The 22,452-nt window shown below is 42.0% G+C and overlaps 1 protein-coding gene across 1 annotated transcript in view; it reads left to right on the forward strand.

Annotated features, from left to right (window-relative positions):
* The first annotated feature begins 280 nt into the window (after positions 1-280).
* Positions 281-22,452, forward strand: part of LOC140922398 (protocadherin Fat 4-like) — a 44,201-nt gene continuing 22,029 nt past the window's right edge. Inside the window, exons 1-12 of the mRNA XM_073372385.1 lie at positions 281-347; positions 2,394-2,645; positions 3,192-3,374; positions 4,118-4,375; positions 4,978-5,685; positions 7,930-9,935; positions 11,257-11,461; positions 11,843-14,185; positions 14,691-16,493; positions 17,754-18,040; positions 19,627-20,293; positions 21,341-21,944. Of these exons, the coding sequence (XP_073228486.1) occupies positions 281-347; positions 2,394-2,645; positions 3,192-3,374; positions 4,118-4,375; positions 4,978-5,685; positions 7,930-9,935; positions 11,257-11,461; positions 11,843-14,185; positions 14,691-16,493; positions 17,754-18,040; positions 19,627-20,293; positions 21,341-21,944 (9,383 nt within the window). The remainder of the gene's footprint in view (positions 348-2,393; positions 2,646-3,191; positions 3,375-4,117; positions 4,376-4,977; positions 5,686-7,929; positions 9,936-11,256; positions 11,462-11,842; positions 14,186-14,690; positions 16,494-17,753; positions 18,041-19,626; positions 20,294-21,340; positions 21,945-22,452) is intronic.

Below are 22,452 nucleotides of genomic sequence, written 5' to 3' on the forward strand. Positions count from 1 at the left end.
CAATGAAAGTGTGCTGAACCTTAAACAAATCTATTCAATTTTTCCCTTTGCGATTATCACAAGAAGGGGTAATCATTTCTGCTTCAGTAACCTTTTAACGTCATAATTTTTCATCATTCGATTTACCAAAATCCGAGTTTGCATGAAAATACCTTCGTACATTTTGCTTCTTAGACCTCTTAGGAGAGTGTTGCTACATTACTTTTAGCCGGTGTAGCTAAATCCTCTCACAGTTTATTAACAGAAGCTGTCAGGAGCAAAATGCCGAGAAGGAAAGAATATGCATTTGCATGTCTTTAAGGTAGCTTCTTGGCTGGTAACCTTAGCGTGGACACGGTACTGTGAAGGTAAGTTTACTAATAGTTGCTTGAACTTTCATTTCTATTCTAACAACGTATGTCAATAACAGGATCAATTCAGAAGAAACAAACAATCCTATAAATTGTAAGGATAACAAATTTGAAAGAAAAACACGAAGACAAATCACTTGCTTGATGATTACGTACGCGATTTCTTTTCGATCCGCAATTGCGTCGTAGCTCACTACACAACTCATTTGGCAAAGGAACCACGGTGAATCCCTCGGTAAAAAGTGTTTCCATTGTAATTAACGATTGTTTGATATCAGCAACCCATAAATTGCGACACATTGATAAAGTATACGTTGTTTGTTTAATATACCGGCTTCTATCTTTCTGCATGATTTGAGCCCCTTTGGTGTTTCAAGATTTACAGGATGATTACATTTCGATATAACCACTACAGTAACCGCAAAATAATCAGTTCAATACTCGCTTACAGAACTACTATTTCTCCTTTTTTTTGTCTCGGCAAGATTGGACGTAAAAAATTAGCGGCAAATTTTGTGTTCTGTCATATCTATCCATGGTTATCGTAATAGATTTAAGAAGATAAATTGCTTCGGAAGCATACGAGCTCTTTCTTTTTAGCACATGGTTTTTTCCTGCTCATACTGGCGATAGGATTTAACAGCTATTTAACCTACCATCGATTCGAATTAAAATATACACAGGTTACAAATTGCTTACAAGCGGATCTGACGTACGACCGTGTAGAAAGTACCTCGTTGGTTAACTGTTGCGGAAGAATCTCTGCTTTTATTAGACTGTGTATAACAATCATGAGGTGCCGTCCTCATGTATCCTTATTTTTGAAAACGCAAATACATTTCCCACTTTCAAAGAAACTTGATCCATACGCATCATTTTGTTCACTGCAGTCCTGAAAATAGGCAGTCTACAATCCTCCCTCTTTTTCTCTGAAATAATTGTTAATCTGGTCAACAGTTACAGTCAAGCCCAATTGTAAAGTAGTCTCACTGAAGCACTCTAACCTTATGGTCTAACTCATCCCTCCGAGGTCCCGCCTGTAGACGGTTCCCCCTAAGTATTATTATGCGGTTTCAAAACCGCAAACCACTGTTCGTGAACTTCCTATATATTTGAATCTAATACATGTACTGCTAAATGATAGGCAAATTAGTCAGTCTACCAAGTCGGTATCAAGAGTTTCATGAAATAATCAAGTGATAACCATAGGGAACTAAATACTGTCAACTACGTGTGAGGAGTGTAAGGCATAATCCAACTATTAGGAATGATCGAGTGCACAACGTTAAGGACTCAACTGAGAGAGGTCAGAGACTGAAGTGTCCGCTGTGTTGTGGAATGCCGAGAGAGTCGATGAAAATGACTGACTCAGAGAACGGCGGGGACTCTTCTGACTTTACCCCTTTTTGGGAGTTATCAATCTTAAAGAAGCATCTGTTAAACGGAGTCCATTGTACTTTTACTCGGAACATTTTATTTCAAGTCAATAGATCAGAGGGTCTCAATGGGGTTTACCGTCAGCTGTCAAACGGCCTTAAAATTAACCGTAAACCGTCAAAAAAGTTATTTTTTAGCGTCAACCGTCAAAAATGTAGGGCAAGATTAACCGTAAAAAAGTTTCAAAGTATTTGAAATCTCACCATTTATTTCAGCTAATCTTCACGGAATTCCGGCTCCTAACGAATTTCTAAACTGGAAAAACCGCCGGATTCCCATGTTCTCAAACAAAAGACTCTTTTTACACACTACAATACCTTACAACCTCCTTACATCTGAAAATATTTCGAAATTTTATAAGCGAATAGACAGTCAAGACAACCTCCAAAACACATAACTTGATATTTATTCATACAGAGGTTAATTTTACGTCAACTTTTGTACTAAATTTCCACTTAGTAACCGTCAACCGTCAAACGATTTAAAAAGATTTAATCGTCATTTGACAAATTGGAAAAATTTAACCGTCAACTGTCAAAGACACCCTCTTCCTATACCTACTAAGTCAGGTCAAGTTTATCTTTTCAATTTGTTTCTCTTGCCTAGCTTCCGCGCCTGTGTTTAGCTCCAGCTCTTACAGCGGCACTGTCAACGAAAACGTACCCACAGACACCACAGTCAGCGGCATTACCCTCTCGGCAACTGACAGCGATGGAGATAGCATCACCTACTCTATAATCAGTTCAGCAGGGCCGTTTAAACTGAGTGGGGCTGGGACATCTGTGCTAACTAATGGACTGGCAATTGACTTTGAGACACAGGACTCCTATTCGTTGACGGTTCAAGCTGAGGCTGCAGGTGATTATGGACGAATATATGACGAATATGAAATGATTCAGTTTGATTTGATGGCGTATTTTAGTCCAGCCCTCCACCCCCCGAATTAAAGTTGCATAACAAATAATCATACAAAACAAGTCGTTCATTTCTGAAGAATTCAGAATACAGTTGTTTTGATTTCGCACATAGCTTACTGAGCTTTATGCAACAAAAAACTTGTATTATTCCTAACGCTCACAAAGTGTCTTTTTATTTGTTTTTTTCTTTCTGTGTAAATTTTTTTTTTGTGCGTCTTATTTTTCTCTCCTAATTTGTAATTTGAAGAGGCTGCCGTTAGTTTAACTCACTGCTGCGCAGTCGCCGGAATGCCAAATTAAATCTCCTTCCGGCTTTAGACGTGCTTTAGAAATGTTATAAAATCAAAAATTTAATTTTGTTGCTTGGTAAAATGGTTTCTTCCTTGTTTCTCCAGTAATTAAAAAATATCTGTGTTGCAGTAAAGTCGGCCTGGATCTGCTACTAATCGTTAAAATTTTAACAAAGGCTTTGTCATTTATTTGTAAGGTGAAACAGCAAATGCGAGCGTAACTATCACGGTTGTCAATGTGAATGAAGCTCCAAGCTTCACGCTATCCTCATACAGCGGTGTCATTGCTGAAAACAGCATCAATGGAGTTGACGTTATTACCATACCTGCTACAGACCCCGATAGCGGTGACACACTGACCTATAGTCTCTCTGGCTCAGGTACGTTCAGGTTGATTGAGGCCCGAGATATCTTAGTCGGTAAAAAAAATTTCGTCAACTTTGCTCCAGTTGATTCATTTTCTAGCATTCCACAGTGAAGATCTATGATAAGAACGGATTTAGAAATGTCGTCTTCATTACCATAGTTTCTTTCTTTGAGAAATGTTGATAAAACAAACAAACAAGCAAAAAATAAACAAATGCATAAAAGGGCTTCATTTCCCCACTGGACTCAGAAGTCTGCTTAAATTAGCAAAAGCTAGGCAACCCCTCGGTTTTGCAATCTATTCTTTGTTTTTTGGATATCAGATGAAACACTCCTTCTCGTGTTTGATACATCACATCTTTGTGTTTGGATATGATCAGATGAAACTTCTCCTGTTTGATGCACTACCTCGCAGTGTTTGGATATCAGATGAAACACTCCTTCTCGTGTTTGACACATTACCTCGCAATATTTAGCCCACGAACACAGACGTATTTCCGGACGTCCCTTCTCTCCACCCGAAAATACGTCTGTGTTTGCAGGCTACGCAGTGTTTGGATATCAGATGAAACACTCATTCTCGTGTTTTATTTATACACTTTGCTTCTTGGATATCAGATGAAACACTTTTTCTAGTGTTTGATCTTTTTCGTCCAGACAAGTACTTTTAAAAACAAATCAAAATCAAAGCTACATCATCTTTAGTCTTTTGAGTCTGATATAACGTGAAGCAAATTATCGATTCCCTTTTATCCAGGATCGTCCTTGTTTGATGTGCTGAGCAATGGAGTGATAGAAGTCGCTGGAAGTCTGAATTTTGAGAGCACACCCAGCTACTCTTTGACGCTGACCGTAACAGACGCAGGCTCTCTGACTGATACAGCAGTTGTTGTTATTTCTGTCAGCGATGTGAATGAGGACCCGTCGTTTGTGGGGGCACCATATTCTGCCACGGTAGCGGAGAATGACGCTGCAGCGAGTGTTGTTACTGTTAGTGCTACGGATCCAGATTCAGGTAAAGTGTTGAAATCACTTTTTTCTTTTACACTACTAACACTCTCTATGGCGGCTAAACGTTGCTTTCTAGAGAAAGCGCAGATCCAGGGAAAGGTCCCGGGGGGCCCGGGCCCCCACCTTGTTTTTAAACCATACTGAGGCCCGAAGGGCTGCAAAAATGTTTTTGGATACCCCCCCTCCCCCACCCTTATCTCAGGGTCCCCTCCCTTATCTGCTTATCTGAGGGTCTGGGTCCGCCTTTGAAGCAAGAGTTTTATCTGATTAATTCTGGGAAAAATATCCCACCGTTTTGCTCACGCGAGTTTCTTAATACCGTGATCAAGGGTGGATTTCCAATGCGTAAACGCGTAACTTAATTGAAATTCGCGAGCGGCAATGAAATAGGGACAATGCATGGAAGGCCGCACCTACCAATGAGCGAGGTTCAACCGTTTTAAATTTACGCGCGACCTCCATACATTGCCTCTATTTTATATACGCACGTAAAACATGATTACGCGATAGTGGAAATCCACTTTAAGTTCTTTCAATTGCTTTGTTTGTATAATAATCGGTATAGACTCTTAACCAAAGCTTTACATGCTTTTCTCCTTGTTTCAGGAGACTCTGTCACGTTCAGTCTATCGGGTTCAAAAAGCTCAGACTTTACTATACATGCATCCAGCGGAGTTGTCACGCTCACTGACGCACTTAACTACGAGGTTACCTCATCCTACTCACTCACAGTCACAGCGTCTGATAGCAACGGTGGTGTCACGCAAACTTCACTTACTGTCACGGTAACGAATGCCAATGATGCCCCAGTCTCCCTCGGTAATCCATACTCGGCGACCATCGCGGAAGACGAACCCAGCGGTACAAATGTTTTAAAGACGGCTGCTTCGGATGAAGATGGTCATGGCATTTTATTTAGCTTGTCGGGGAGTTCCGATTTCGAGATCCTTAACTCAGGAATGATTCGGATCAAGGCAGGGGTTAGCTTAGATTACGAAATTCAAGACAGTTACAACTTAACGGTGACTTTTTCCGACGGTGTAGCAAGTGATTCCGAGCTAGTTGCGATAACTGTGACGAACAAAAACGACGCACCTACCTTGCCAAGTTCTCCGTACTCCACGAGCGTTTCCGAAGATGTGTCCGTGGGAGCGAGTGTTTACGACATAGATGCAAGTGACCAGGACGGTGATTCGTTAACATATACGCTGTCGGGAACTGGTGTAACGCACTTTACGATCGATTCCAATACTGGGATTGTAACAACCACCCAGGCGTTGGATTACGAAGATACGACCTCTTATTTCGTGACCGGTGAGTAAATAAGTGATATATTTGAAGAGAGTTTACTAGGAAAGTTCATTAGAGACAAAATTGTAACTTCATACCATATATGAATCTTGTAAGAAAGCTTTAAATCCAAGTGACGGTTTCTAATGCCATACTTAATTGGAAGACGAGGTCAACAAGAATTACAGCACATTTGTATGATGATCAATTATGAAGATTTTCAACTCTGTTTATCTTACGTCAGATTTTAACATATTATGACAAACATTGGCTTGAGTGGTAAGCATAAATTTTTTAGGCAACGTTGGGGTTCTAGCTAAAATCTTTTCCTTACACTGACTTATACCACATTAAGTCTCATTTTTGATTCCAATTCTGAATGCTGATTCAGTTGCAAACATCCTTAGTTCAGACCTAAATCCCAACGTCTGTTGCTAAAGGAAATGTTTGACTGCACCGAAAGTTGAGCAGAGCTGCGCGTTTTACAATGTAAATCCGCCTTAAGCATGAGCTACAAAAATGCCTGGCTAAAGTTTTTTCACTTTTAGACTCCGTTCACATGGCACCAGACTTATTTTCGACCGGTTAAAAATTCGTGCGTTTAGATGTTCCGTTCACAAAGAACCACTTTAACCTTACAAAAATTTAGAGGCCTAGCGGTTTAAAGTTCCGTGTACAGAGCTAAAATCTTAACCGGTCAGGAGCTCATAACCCACAAAGAAAGCATCCTTGAATATTACTGTGACTCTGACCAGGAGTTCATAACCCAGAGAAAGCAACCCCCATATTAGGCCGATGTCACGGCGTTTTCACGGACGGGTTTATTTTTACAGAGGGGGCCCACACAATCTGTTTAAAATTTGTGTAGCCGATTGTTATTTTATAGTAAATGTACTGGATTTACCGTTTGCTTCACCTATAGCGATATATCGCTAACTATGTATATAAATCAATGATAAATAAACGTTGAATTACCTTGCCTTGCGTTTGTTGTTTAACGAAATCCAATAAAAAAGGCAATCAGCGGGACGGTTTGCGGCTGGCACGTATGAATCTTGCTACGCATTCCAGTCGCTCGAATACTGTGGGATTTTGATTTTCTCGAGGGCTAGCTACGGGCCGTTTGGATGGATTTTCGATTGGAAGGTACGAGAAGAATCGTGAATCTTTTGACCTTTATGCTGCGAAGTTTGAAAGCGGAGCGTGCGATTTTGGGGGGGAAAATCGCTCCGGCGCTGGAACCCTTTCAAAACAAGGATACCTCCCTTGTCCTTCTATTATATGGAACAGTCAACGGCGAACTCAAATTCATTCAAAATCGCTCAAAAAACCGCTTTTGAGGCAAAAGGGCGACTTTGCGTTATTTTCCTCACTTATACATTGTCCGTGACTGTGCTCACATGGTGGGTGGCTCCTCCTAAAATGTTCTGCAATTGGTATAGGATTTAATGGAGCCGAAACCAATTGTGGAATTGCACGCATTTTAGGCATCCTACTGATGAACAGTTGCGACACGTAGATATATATTTTTTAGCAACTAAGATAATTTGCAGTCTGTCTACTTTGAATACACCACAGGTAAGGTAATTCAACGTTTATTTATCATTGATTTATATACATAGTTAGCGATATATCGCCATAGGTGAAGCAAACGGTAAATCCAGTACATTTACTATAAAATAACAATCGGCTACACAAACAGATTGTGTGGGCCCCCTGTGATTTTTAGATACGCTTAAAAGCATTTTTTCTCGCGAAAATGGAACCTCTAGCCTGCTCCTTCCACGAGTGCTTCCGAGGAATAAGATATTAAAATTGGAAACTAAACGTCATTAAGGTCAGTAATAAACTCGTGAAATGAGTACATGGAAGTTGCCGGCTCTTGGTTCAAGTTAGCGAGCTTACGCAACAGAACGGGAGAGGAAAGAAGACGGCAAACCCCGTGTAACAAGCGTGACAACAATTTTGTTGGAAAAATCTTTTCTCCAAACTTCACTCTCCTTTAAACAGATCTTTTTTTAAAAGAACAGAAAACATTAAAATAAGTGAAGATCGATCACGACAAAACACGCAAGTAATAGCTCTATCACGTTTCACACACAGGCGTTTTTCCGTCCTCTTCTTTCTGCCGTCCTGTTCCGTAAACTCACTACTGACCCCCTGGAACGGTTCCGTGTGAACGAAGTGTGTGGTCAAATTTTCAGTCGGTCGAAAATTCGTCCGCTTCAGGCGTGTGAAATTAGCCTTAACTTGATCCTTTTTCTCTAGTTCATGTATCTGATGGAAATGGCGGCCGCACCTCCACCAACCTCACAATCACGATTACTGACGCAAACGATAGCCCAGAATTCCTTGTGGCACCATATACTTCGACCATTGATGAAGGTCTGACAAGTGGGTTTACTGTTCTCACTGCATCCGCCATCGACGATGACAGCGGAGATACGCTAACTTATAGTCTCTCTGGAACCAACAACGCTGACTTTACAATTTCCAGCAGCTCTGGTGTTATTACAACAGCAAAAATATTAGACTATGAAACGGTTACTTCGTATTCTCTCACAGTTTCTGTAAGCGATGGAACCGTTACGGTAACAACATCATTAACAATCAGCGTCAACAATAAAAATGATCAGCCCGCTTTTACTAACGCACCCTACTCTGCAACCGTTGATGAAAATAACGTAGGCGCATCTGTTTACACCGTGAGTGCCTCTGATGAGGATACCGCTGACACCTTGTCATTTATCCTCTTGGGCTCAGGTTCGGGGGATTTTGTCGTAGACTCTTCCACAGGTGTGGTTACTCTCTCGCGCGCTCTTGACTACGAGTTAAGATCTTCGTATTTTCTGTCTGTTATTGTTTTAGACGGCAGTGGAGGCAGCGCAAGTACAAATCTCAATGTAACTGTAAACGATGTCAATGAATCTCCTAATTTTCTTTCGACGCCATTAAGTGTTAGCATCGCAGAGAATCTCCAAACAGGAGTTAATGTGATACGTATAAAAGCTTCTGATGAAGACAGCGGTGATTCTTTGACCTACTCGCTCAGCGGAACCAACAGCAGTCATTTCGCGATCTCTTCATCCACTGGCCTGGTAACGACTGCCCAATTGCTGGACAAAGAAACAGTGGGCTCATACTCCCTGAACGTCACCGTTACTGACGGTACTTTATCTGTTACTGAATCGCTGTCAATCACAGTAAGTGACGTTAATGACGCGCCTGCATTCAATGACGCACCGTATGCTACCACCGTGGTTGAAAACGATGCGGCAGCAGCAGTTTACACGGTCAGTGCCACGGATGACGATGGCGATTCATTGACATTTACAATAACTGGAACCGGAAGTGTGGATTTTTCGCTCAATCCAACAACAGGCGTGGTCACCCTAGCGGATGCTTTAGATTACGAAAGCACTTCCGTTTACTATTTCACAATCAGAGCATCAGATTCAAATGGAGGAGTAGCTACTACAAGCTTAAACGTAACAGTTGTAGATCAGAATGACTCGCCGCAATTTCTAAGCACACCCTACACTGTGAACATCGGTGAAAATCTTCCAGTGGGGACTACTGTGATAAAGGTTGTTGCTAGTGACCAGGATCCTTCTGATTCGTTGACGTACAGTCTCTCTGGAACCAATAATAACCACTTTAGCATTGGTTCAAGCACTGGCGTTATCAGCACGGCTCAAGAACTCGACAGGGAAAATATCAATTCTTATTCACTGACCGTGTCCGTATCGGACGGTAGTGTCACAGTTACTGAAGCAATAAGTATTGGTGTTGATAACGCAAATGACCCTCCGACGTTTTCTAATGCGCCGTTCAACGTTAGCGTTAACGAGAACGTGAACAGTGGAAACCTGCTCACTGTTTCAGCCACAGATGATGACGGCGATGCTATTTCCTTTAGCATATACGGCGTAGGAAGTGAGTTATTCTCGGTTCATTCAAGCAGTGGAGTGGTGTCGCTAGCAGGCGCGCTTGACTACGAAACAGTCAGCGGCTATACGCTAACGATACGGGCAAGTGACGCAAATGGAGGCGTGGCTACAACCTCATTGTATGTTGACGTTGTCAATCAAAATGATGACCCCACCTTTCTAGGCACACCTTACAGCTCAAGTGTCAGTGAGGATGCAGCTGTTGGCAGTACTGTGTTGGTTTTAACAGCCTCAGATCAGGACGGTGACTCTTTGACGTTTATTTTGATCGGCAGCAGTGATTTTAGCATTGGTTTAGCTACTGGAATCATCACCATAAGCCAGGTAATACTCATCCTCAGATACGTTATATTGCACGCCCAACTTTGAACGTAATCTCGTACTCAGATCTCACTCTGTCTTACGCTGAAAAGTGAGATCTCCCTTTCCCTTGGCCGTGGGAGATCTGGGTACAAGATTACTTTGAACGCGCATTCCATCGCTAAATAAATGAGACATGCCCTTGCAGAACAGCGTTTCTTCGGGGAAAATCCAAGTCCAGTTCAAAACAACGATGTAACTAGTCGGAAGAAACACTGGCCCAATTTGTTGATACAGGATAAACTACTATCCTCTGTATACCGGAATTGGACACCCTAATACTTATCAACTGACAGGAGCAGATGACCTCCTGCCATTGGATATTGATTTCTCCAGAGGACAGTGCTATTCAGGCTTACAAAAACTGGGGTTTGGGAGGCAAAGCGTTTTGTCAGTTCCGCCAAATTTGTCTTTGAAAGCTAAAAAATAAAAAAAAATTTACAAAAAATGTTCCAATTGCTATTTGGAATCGACTTCCAAGAAAACGCTGAGGGTCCCGAATCTGTCGTATCTGATTAACAACCAATCCGCTGGGTCCACTCTGTTTCTGGATTCAGGGGGCTAAAGGTTCGTTATTGGTTTCCTTTAAAGAAACACAGAATCCCTTTTAAAAATTGATTTTCCGGAGTCGAGTTGTCCTGATTCTAATTGTACCAAAGAAACCCAGCCCTCGCAAATCCGTTCTTTTCGTTTGGCCCAGTTTTCTAACTCGTTATTGGGGACATCGTGTTTTTAATAGTAGGAGCGCGTAGGTCGCAGCATTTTATTTCACTCATACGTCTTTAATCTATTCTTGACGGGGACTTAAGCTGTTGTCCGTACTATCGGCGAGGTGTCTGAAAGGCAAGAAATAGAGAGCATTAGATTTGAGGACGAACACGAGTACGAGATTTAACTTGAAGTTTTTGCGTATGTTCTCAAAAAATAAACACCCCGGAAAAGCTTCAGTTTATTTTTTTTCACCTAAAATGTTAGTACGGTTATTTATACTGAAGGAGGTTTAAGCCCTCTTCCGATAGCAAAATGATAAATTTCTTACTTTTGATAACTTGTTCCCGCCACTACGACATGATTCTCGTAATAGAATGACGACGGCTACCTCGTTTACCCGCCAAAATAACGCTGGTTCACGCACGTGCAATACTCAGAATTGAGAAAATCTCGTACTCGTAGTCGTCCTCGTACTTGAATCTAAACTCTCTAATGATCATCTGTATGACTACTACATAGCTTTTATGTAAATCCATACATTTTATCTCTTCGACTATTTTGTTCTCCTTCCCAGTCCCTGGATTATGAAACGACAAGCTCTTACTCACTGACTGTCAACGTCACTGATGGGACATCCATAGTATCACAACCGCTGACCATCAGTATCAGGGACACAAATGATGCTCCAGTATTTACTAATTCACCTTACTCTGCGAGTGTGAATGAAAACGAGGCTGCCGGACAAGTATATACAGCCAGCGCCACAGATCAAGATTTAGGTTAGTGTATTGGAAAAATAAATACCAGGGCTTTCTTTCCTTACACTAGGCCTGTAATTGGTTAAATAATTGCACTAAGATTTTAGACTAATGACAAAGGGAAGCGCAGCATATCTTTAGAACTACCTATAAAATTAGTTTGAATTCTAGATTAAAAACCGCTGTAATGTAAAGTGGAAACGAAAACTAGCTTTGACTGTTGAGTGCTCCCTGTCTCCATAGTTACTGCTAACTATGCTATGAAGTGTATTTGTTTCAATATGCATGATTGTTCTTCGGGTGACTGTATCTGTGAAAGCGTTGCATGTTTGGTTTTATTTTAGGACGCCCAATCCACGCAAAAGAATGATTTTAACACCATTTCCTTTTAATTTTCCTCAGGTGATTCAATAACCTTTCTGTTATCTGGTCCAGGAAGTGCAGACTTCTCCATCCATCCAGTCAGCGGTATTGTGTCATCAAGTCAGGCTCTTAACTATGAATCCATCTCGTCTTACCTTTTAACCATCACCGCCTCGGACTCAAACGGTGGGATAGCTCAAACCACACTTAATGTGACAGTTGTGAATCAAGATGATGACCCTGCATTCGTAAGCGCGCCATTTTCTGCAGAAGTGGACGAGAATCTAGTCAGTGGTTCCACGGTGTTAAAGCTTACTGCGACTGATCAAGACGCAAGTGACTCGCTGTCCTATAGCATTGCAGGCACAAATTCTGGGCGCTTTGCAGTGTCTTCTGTAGGGCTTATTACAACAACACAAGTGTTAGACTACGAGTCAGTTAGCAGTTATTCTTTGAATATTTCCGTTTCGGATGGCTCTACCACTGTAACAGAAGCTTTGTCAGTTACTGTAAAAGACACAAATGATTCTCCGGCTTTCAATAGCGCCCCTTATACAGTCACAGTACCAGAAAATAACGTGAGTGCCACCGTCTATACCTTGAGCGCCACCGATACGGACAGCAGTGATACACTGGAATATTTCCTTTCAGGGGTAGGAAGCGGTGACTTTTCTATCCTGTCCTCTACTGGGTTAGTTTCACTAAGCAGCGCATTGGACTACGAAAGGAAATCCAGTTATGTTTTTAGTGTTATTGTACGCGATGGAAATGGTGGACAAGCGACTTCATCCCTGACAGTTACCGTTTCAGATGAAAACGATAGCCCTGACTTTATTGGCACTCCATACAGCGCGTCACTTGATGAAGATGTACCCATAGGAACAACAGTTTTGCAGGTATCAGCAACTGACCAGGACACCTCAGATACCCTTTCATACAGCCTAGCTGGAAATAATTACTCTGACTTCAGCATCGGTTCAAACTCGGGGATCATCACCACTGCTGTTGCTCTTGATTACGAGGCTATTAGCTCTTATTCTTTGACAGTTTCTGTTACGGATGGAACCGTGACAGTAACGCAAGCTCTAAGTATTAGTGTCACAGACAAAAATGATGCGCCAGCCTTCACAGCCGCGCCTTATTCCCTCACAGTGCAAGAAAACACCACGAGTAACTCACTACTCACAGTAAGCGCCACTGACCAAGACACTTCGGACACATTGAACTTTCTTCTCTTGGGAACTGGTAGCGAGTTTTTCTCTATCCATTTGACATCTGGGGTGGTTGCTTTGACAACAGTATTGGACTACGAGGTGACGTCATTGTACACTCTTACTGTGCGTGTATCGGACAGTAATGGAGGAGTTGTTACCACTTCATTGACTGTCACAGTCTCAGACGCCAATGACTCTCCCCAGTTCCTTAGTATTCCCTACTCAGCAACGGTCAGCGAAAATCTCCCAATTGCCACTGACGTCATCAAAATTTCAGCTTTCGACGCCGATAGTGGTGATTCTTTGAGCTACAGTTTATCCGGGACTAACAGCGGACATTTTCAAATCTCTTCATCTTCTGGTCTTGTAGAGACAACGCAAGTACTGGACTATGAAACTGTCAATTATTACTCGCTCACTGTAAGCGTAAGCGACGGTTCAGTCAGTATCTCCACCAGCTTGACCATCTCTGTTTCAAATACCAACGATGCTCCTTACGTCACAAACCTTCCTGGTAACGTCAGCATTGCCGAGAATGACGTCACTGCAGCCGTGATTGACGTAAATGCAAGTGACCCTGATGGCGACAATATCACTTTTTCCTTGAGCGGAACCGGAAGTGACGATTTTCTGATCAGTTCTGCCACAGGGTTGGTAACCTTAAACAGGGCACTCAACTACGAGATCCAGGAGCTGTATTCATTAACGGTACGAGTGTCGGATGGAGCAGGAGGCGTAGCCTTTGCGTCACTCACGGTCATAACTGTCAATCAAAACGACCCACCTGTAATTTTAGGAGGTCCTTATACAGCGAAAGTTGAAGAAAGTTTAAACGCAGGTACCACAGTATATAAGGCCGCCGTGTTTGATGAGGATTCGAACGACACACCATCTTTCAGTATATCAGGGACAAACAGTGATCATTTTGCCATTTCTTCAGCTGGTATAGTCACCACAACTCAAGCACTTGATTACGAGTCTATTACTTCATATACACTCATCGTAAGTGTCTCCGATGGTTCAGCGAGTGTGAACACGACTTTGACAATCACTGTAGAAGACACTAATGACTCGCCCCAGTTTACCAATGCTCCATACGCGGTCAATGTTGATGAAAATGATGTTGGCGCAGCTTTGGGTAATGTGTCTGCTGTGGACGTGGACAGCGGTAAGTTGAGTTTTCAAATCTTTTTTGTCTGAAAGGAAACCGCATTATCAAAAGTCAGCACTACTTACTCCTCTCTCAAAGTTTGTACAGAAATGTTCTTTCAAACTATTTAGCGAAAACTTTGTCACGAGACTTTAGCAAAGCTACCATCAACAGGCCCTTTGTAGTTAGTCAGTCACGTGCTACAAAACCGCCATACGTCACTTCCACATTTCCCATAATGCACCTTGGGGGCAAATAAGGTGCATTATGGGAAATGTGGAAGTGGTGTCTGCTAGATAGTAAGAAATACACTGAGACAAGACAAACAAAGGAAATTACCATTTAAAATTATGTAAAAGACTTTTGTTTGTCTTGTCCTGATGAATCCCTTGTTCTCCAGCTTGGCCGTTTTGCACCACGTGAACTGACTAGCTAGGGCCTATACCGATTATTACTAGTTTCATATTTCCCTGTTTTCAATTTCTCTGAAATATATCATGACTTGTGCATTTTCTCTCACCAGGTCCGGCGGACACGCTTACTTTCTCCTTATACGGAGCAGGAAGCAGTTTCTTTTCCCTTCACCCCAGCACTGGTGTAATAAGTCTCACAGCGGCCTTAGACTATGAAGAGTCGACCCAGTACACTTTGACAATCCGGGTCAGTGATGGGCGCGGGGGACTGGCGACGACCAGTCTTACAGTGAGTGTTAATAATGTGAATGATCCGCCGGTTTTTCAAGGAACTCCTTTCACCACTACTGTCAGTGAAAATGTTCCGGATGGTACCAGTGTGCTTCAAATAAAAGCAACAGATGAGGACAGTAGTGATACGCTTTCTTATTCGCTATCAGGCACAAACAGCTCTCATTTCCAGATCTCTTCATCTACTGGGTTAATTTTGACCGCGCAAGAGCTGGACTACGAAGTTCTTAACTACTACTCCCTGACGGTAAGCGTTAGCGATGGAACCACCACAGTGAGTCAACCGCTGATTATAACAGTCGCAGACGCAAATGACTCTCCAGTATTCTTAGACGCGCCTTACTCGGTACAAATTAACGAAAACGACGCCTCCGCGTCCGTTTTAAGGGTGAACGCCTCTGACGCTGACAACAACACGTTGCATTTTACATTGGCAGGATCTGGAAGCGCTCACTTTTTAATTCATCCACAAACAGGATTGATATCTTTAGCTCAAGCACTGGATTTTGAAGATATAATAATGTACTTGTTAACACTAATAGTAACAGACGGAGAAGGTGGTGTTAACACGACCTCAGTTACAGTAGAGGTCATCAACCAGAATGACGCCCCTGTTTTCGTCAGTGCTCCATACGCTGCAGCTATTGATGAAAACATCAACACTGGAAGCCAAGTTGTGTTAGCGTCCGCTTCGGACGAAGACAGCAATGATACCCTGGTGTATTCGCTCTCTGGAGCGAACAGCTCCCATTTTACCATCTCTGTAACTGGTGTAATATCAACAGACAGTGTCATTGACTATGAAAGTAGCAGCTCCTACTCTTTGACTATCTTAGTTTCGGACGGAACAGTGTCTGTGAGCACACCCTTAACTATAACTGTGAACGACATAAATGACGCTCCAGCGTTTACAAGTACGCCGTACGCCGTCACTTTAAATGAAGGAACAGCGGCTTCTGTCAGCGTGTTTCAAGTCTCTGCGAGTGATGAAGACAGTGACTCTATTGTCTTCTCATTTGTAGGGATCACCAGTTCGGACTTCGCCATAAACAGCGTAAGCGGAGAAATCAGTACCGCCACGCTCCTTGATTTCGAAACTACACCTTCTTATGTGCTAACCGTGCAGGCATTCGATGGAAACGGCGGAAAAACGCTCTCGACGGTCACCGTGACTATAACTGATATCAACGACGAAACGCCGACATTCAACAGCGCCTCGTACAACGGTCACGTGACAGAAAACGTCGCCATCGGATCTTCGGTAATGACCGTGACTGCTTCGGATGGTGATGCCGACGACACATCGCTTGCGTATTCATTATCGGGCTCTAATAGTTCACATTTCAGTATAACCAGCAATGGTTTAATTCAAACTGCAACAAACATTGATTATGAAGTAGTGCAGGTCTACTCATTCACTCTCACAGCTACAGATAATGCAAACAATACCGGTACAACCACTTTAATAATATCAGTAATAAACGCTGTGGATAATGATCCAGTGTTCAGCAGCGCGTCATTCAGCGCCAGTGTGTCGGAAGATAGCGTTCCTGGCACGAGTGTCGTCAGGGTAACGGCAAGTGATGACGATCTGTCAGATGTTATAACCTACACAATATCAGGTACGGATAACAGTAATTATTAAAAACTGAATCATTTGATAATGCAATTCTAGAACTCTGATTGGCTTAGCCATCATGGTATATGAGCCATTGTACCATGCTTTCCAAATATGGTAACCGTACGCGTCTGCTCAAATTTAAAAAAAAAAAAATCATAAAATCGGTTGTTTTTACAAATACAGTCGGGAAGAATTCTTGAATGTTATTTTGCTGCGAGAAATAAGGCAATAAGGCGCGAGATAACTAAACCGCAAACAGCAACGTAATTAGTTTGTGGTTTTGAGGTTTACTCGCGGGTCCTGAACTTTATTGTGATTGGCCAGTACACAATCAACTTTCCTGAAATTTTTCAGGTTTTCACGGTTTTCTGAGTTTGACAGTAAGTAGTTTACTTTTCACTTTTTGTAAATTTGTCGTTATGAAGATCGAAGAAATCTGAGAATTTAGTCGACAAGGAACAGGCGGTAGGATATACGGATACTTTTAACTGATAAAGACCATGATGATGATGATGACGATGATAATTATGATGCGGGGATGCAAACTCTGTAATGATGTTAATTATGTTAATTATAATTCTGATGACATAATGTGCCTTTTAAATAGCACAATTATAGACCACAGAAGATGACAAAATTGTTTTACTACATTCGGCTTAACGATAAATGCAAACAATGAACGAGTGGACGTACGGCGATGTGGAATCTTTTCGCTAATTTTGGCAGGTCGCCCCTCAGCAGTATTTGAAAAAAAAAACTTATAATACTGAAGTCTAAAGAGACCTTTCACTACTGTTTAAGTTAAAAGTTAAAAATCAAAGCTGTTTCCGATCGACGGCTTCATCGTTTCGTTGACTAACTTATTAGAGATCTTTAGATTCCAAGACAACTACGACTACGAGATTTTCTCGATACTAAGTTAGCGCACGCGCGTGAACCAAAGTCATTTTGGAGGGAAAACGTGGTAGCCGGCGTCACTCTTAGTTCGAGTTTTAGCGAGAATGTCGAAGTGGCGGAAACAAGTCATCAAATGTTAGTAGTTTTATCATTTTGCGATCGGGAGAAGGTATAACCTCCTTCACTAAAGGTTACAGTGCTAACCTTTCCAAACTTTCCGGGGAGTCTATAATTTGAGAATAAGCGAAAAAACTTTAAGTCAAATCTCGTAATCGTAGTCGCTCTCATCATTGAATCTAAAGGTCTCTATTGGACGATTTACTTTTTAAGTCATATACAGAATATCTATGTTTGTCTCTTACAGGAGCAGACAGCGTCAACTTCACTGTTAACGAAAACACTGGAGTGATTTCCACCAATGCCTTGCTAGACCGTGAGTCACAAGACTCCTATTCATTCACTCTCACCGCTACGGATTCTGGGGGTCGTTTTTCATTGGTTACCATTAATGTCACCGTCAGTGATGTAAATGATAACGACCCCGTATGTGGAGCGTCTGTTTATGCTGGTTCAGTGGCAGAGAACGCGGCTGTAGCAACTTCAGTAATAACAGTGGAGTGTACAGACTTAGATAATGGCGGAAACGGAGAGGTCAGTCACTTATTAATAAACTTATGCAAAAGACCGTCCCCGGGAGAACGTCAGAGGAGAGAAGACGGCAAAACTTGTGTGACAAGCGTGACAGTAATCGTGTTTGAGAAACGCTTCCCCCAAACTTCTCCTTGCTTAATTTAAACAGGTCTTTTTGTAGAAGACCAGAACTCAGTAAAGTTAACTAAAGACCTCGACAAAACTCGCAAGTAATAGCCCTTTCTCGTTTGTCCTCACGCACAAACGTTTTGCCGTCCTCCTCTTCTCTTTGTTGCGTAAGCTCACTTTTTTCGTAAGGGTGCTGATTCTTCTCAGACACAGAAAAAAAACCGCGTTAAACGGCGGTAGGGAGCGGAATGGTCACGCTTTAGCATTTAATTCACAAACTCAAAAGTTAGAATCACCTTCAGTGTACCTTGTACAGCATAATAAACAGAGTCACAGGAAAGAACTGCTCAGAAGCTTTCAACTGATCTGTATGATCACTCATTAGGATTTCATCCACAGAATAAAAACGTTTGAACCACCTTTTACACAGTGCCACACGAGATTTATTTGATTTTCAAGCTGTAGTGGCCTGTTATATTAATATTGTAACGAGTATTATATATCAGGGGCAGCCAACGACTGTTTCTTCCAAAATACATTGAAAACCTCTTTTAGGCTATTCAGAGTGTTTTTAGATCTACAGAAATGCATTCTAAGCGGTGCTATAAACTTTGTATCTGTTCGGTTATCCTAGGGGAAATTGAGCCTTTTCGAAATTACGAGGGCAATTAGATGCAATTTAATGTATTACAAAAGTGAGGATTTTTTCTGATTCCTCTCTCCATCACCTTTTAGTATCCGAAAATCATAGGTTTCCTTTCTCAACGAAAAATAGCCTAATCTGGAGAGTGAAATATGAAAAAATCAAGAGAGATGTAGAAATATTAAACTTCAGGAGACCGTAGGGAATATATTAGATAAACTTGAATGGAACGGTCATCTTCAAATGTTTAGCCGTCCTCTAGTAAAAGAAAAGTCTAGGCAATATGTGCTTCTCCGAACAGATATTTTACAGAAAACAGCCTTTAGGTGCCCCTGATAGATACCGTATTTATTCGATCAACCACCGTGAGCGCTTTTTAAATTTTTGGACCTTGAGAGTGGGCGCTTATTCGAGGTAGGCGCTTAATAGAGGCTGGGCGCTTATTAAGTTTTCACCATTTTCAGCAAGTGTAGTATGTTTATTCTGCAACAAAACAATAAATGGTAATAACAAAATGCGAAGATGTAACAAAGCAAGGTTTCTGTAAAATGCTCTGAAGAAAACTCAGTCTTCGGGGAAGTCTCAGTCTTATTAGTACTTATTCAATTTCAATTTCAATCTCATTGTCACTAAAGTGGGTGGGGTGGGGGTGGGCGCTTATTTGAGTTTAGTGAGGAGGGGGAAGGGGTGGGGTGAGCGCCTATTTGAGGCTAGGCGCTTATTAACTTTTTCTGCCTTTAGGATGGGCGCTTAATCGAGGTGGGCACTAATTCGAGGTTGGGTGCTTATTCAAATTAATATGGTTTTGGCGTTTATATTTATTTTCTTTCTTTAGGTAACATACAGTATTGTATCTGGGGATGGTGGAGCCTTTGTAGTGAATTCTTCAACTGGCGAGATTTCCACTAGCGCTTCTCTAGATTTCGAATCGCTTCAAGATTATATAATAACCGTTAAAGCTTCAGATGCTGGCTCCCCTCCAAAAACAGCCACCACTACAATTCTGATAACTATTACCGGCATAAACGAACACACACCGCAGTTTACATCCAGTGGTATTTACATTGTAAATGTCTCGGAGAGCCTGGCACTAGGTCATGACGTCATCACTGTATCGGCCAATGACGCCGATATGGGCTCACAAGGCGAGGTTACCTACTCCATAACCGCGGGAGACGCATACGGGAACTTTATCATCGACAGAAATAGTGGGTTGGTAGAACTGGTTTACATTTTGGATTACGAAACCAGTTCCCAGATCACTCTTACAATTACAGCTACGGACGGCGACTCGGGAAGTCCACTTAGTGCCCAGGCTACCGTGACTGTCAATTTGTTGGACTACAATGATAATCACCCAGCATGCCTTCCTGGATTGCTGACGCCCGCAATACTTGAGACAGCTGCTGTCAGCGATGTTGTGGCTACACTAAACTGCAGTGATCAAGACTCAGGGATAAACAGCCAATTGAGTTACACGATATCAACAGGAAACTCAGACGGTAATCAATCATGATAAATAAGCGTGGTATAGTAATAATAATGTGTAGTATCGTATATTTTATACAATGACGTGAATTCTACACGCGCCGTGATTGCTCGTTGCCCATGAGAGCACAGAAACATGGATGACGTCACGGGAACCTGGTTTTTTTTTCGCGGTTTTGCCAAATGTTTGTGAGATTATTTCGGATTAAGCAAGTGAAAGCCTCGAAAAAACGTTTAGTTGGAGCTATTTTAAAAAAAGAAAAATGGAAAAACGGTGACAAAAAGAGTTCTTGACAACTTTAGAACGCCTAAACCGCAAGAAATCTTCACAACAGTTGCCATCGTGTGTCATCGCTACGAGAGACTCGCTGTTTTATTAAATGTTCTCGGCATTACTCTGCTTTGAGCAAGAAAAGACGTTGAAAAACTTTCGAGGAAACTGTATACAAGAAATATAAAGAAAAAAAGAAAAAGCAGAGACGAAAAGTAGCGTTTGGGATTTAAAAAATGCTTAAACTAAAGCTAATCCTCGAACAGTCAAACGGTACGAGGCAGGTATGTGTATCGGTCTTTTTTCTTTTCTGATCATTGTATAAAACAAATAGATTCCATGTTGCCGTTGGTGTGTTCAGTAATAGATCAAAGAAGACGTCAAAATGCGGTAAAAACATCAGTGACGGACTCGCTTGCGGCTCGTGTACCACTTCTTTATTTTTACAACATTTAGACGTCATCTGTGATATATTACTGAACAGACCCACGGCCGGCAACATGGAATCTATTTCAGTTAAGTAGAAAAAGTGCTGTTAGTGGAGCCAGGGTAGGATTTGACTCGCGTGTAACGGCACGCGAAAATGTTTAAAGATTTGAAGGAAAATCTTGGTTGTAACGTTCTGACTTGCTGCATGGTAGAACGCCCAAGATGAATTCTCTGCCCATATCAGCATCCTCTCTCGACTGCAGCTGAACGAAGTGTTATACGAAAAAGTCACCAGTTGGAAACCCTTTGAGAACTGTTCACGTATAGAAAATTTATTGCTATGCTTTGATCTTTCTTTCAGGAAAATTCAGCGTGTCCAGTAACGGAACAGTGGTTATTGCAGACACTCTAGATTACGATGCAGTCAGGTCATACTCGCTTACCATCACAGTGGCAGATAGAGGTGTGTCAAGTCTTTCCACTCAGGTTTCTGTTTATGTGTCTGTGTCTCCAGTCAATGAACACTCGCCCGTTTTCACAAACAGCGGAGCTTACTTGGTATCAGTTCCCGAGGATACAAGCCTCGGCACGGAAATCACACGAGTCACAGCAAACGATGCAGACAATTCCGGGCACGCCCATGGAAGGGTCGTCTATTCGATCGTTTCGGGAAATACAGGCTTCTTTTTCTATATATCCGCCGACAACGGGGCAATACAGCTTGCGAGAAACCTGGACAGAGAAGCCACTTCCTCTTACACGCTTGAAATCGAGGCTACAGATGGAGAAAACTCTGTCAATGCTACAGTGTCAATCACAGTAACGGATGCCAATGACAACCAGCCAATATGTGGCCCCTCGTCTTACAGTACTGCCGTCAGGGAAGATGCTGGCCTGGGAACTAATGTACTCAGTGTAACATGTTCTGATGACGATGAAGGGGATAATGGCCTTTTAGTTTACAGGTAATTAGTCTGCCCGTTTTTTTTTGGGGGGGGGGGGGGGGGGATGGAGACTGGTGGGGCAAAGAGACCGGCGGACCTCAGACTAACAGGTAATGAATACGAGTTGGTATCCAAGTATTGAAAACGAGATCAGTAAGAACGCATTTGAACCCGTTCGTCTTAAATTATCTCCTGTTTGTTCGGATTTGAACACGTTACCTTTTTGTGCCTTTTTCTTGTCCAAACGAAGCTTTAATTATCTCAAACGCAGTCGCGAACAGCAGTTTTTGTTAGAGAGATTTAGCATCACGTTTACGGCAAACGAAAGACGTCAATTGTACTGTGTGACCAAGTTTTCTCTTTACCTATATTTTTCATTATCTCTGCAAAAATTTGTAGTCACGGTTTTAGTCAAGTTTTGTGCATAAGAATTACCCTGCACAGTTTCTGTTCATTTTCTGTTAGCAGAAATCGTCACATGAATTTGCCGTTTACCATTAACATAATTCGAAATCCCTAATCTTTCTGT

Source organism: Porites lutea, chromosome 13, assembly GCF_958299795.1.
Source record: "Porites lutea chromosome 13, jaPorLute2.1, whole genome shotgun sequence".
NCBI lineage: Eukaryota > Metazoa > Cnidaria > Anthozoa > Scleractinia > Poritidae > Porites > Porites lutea.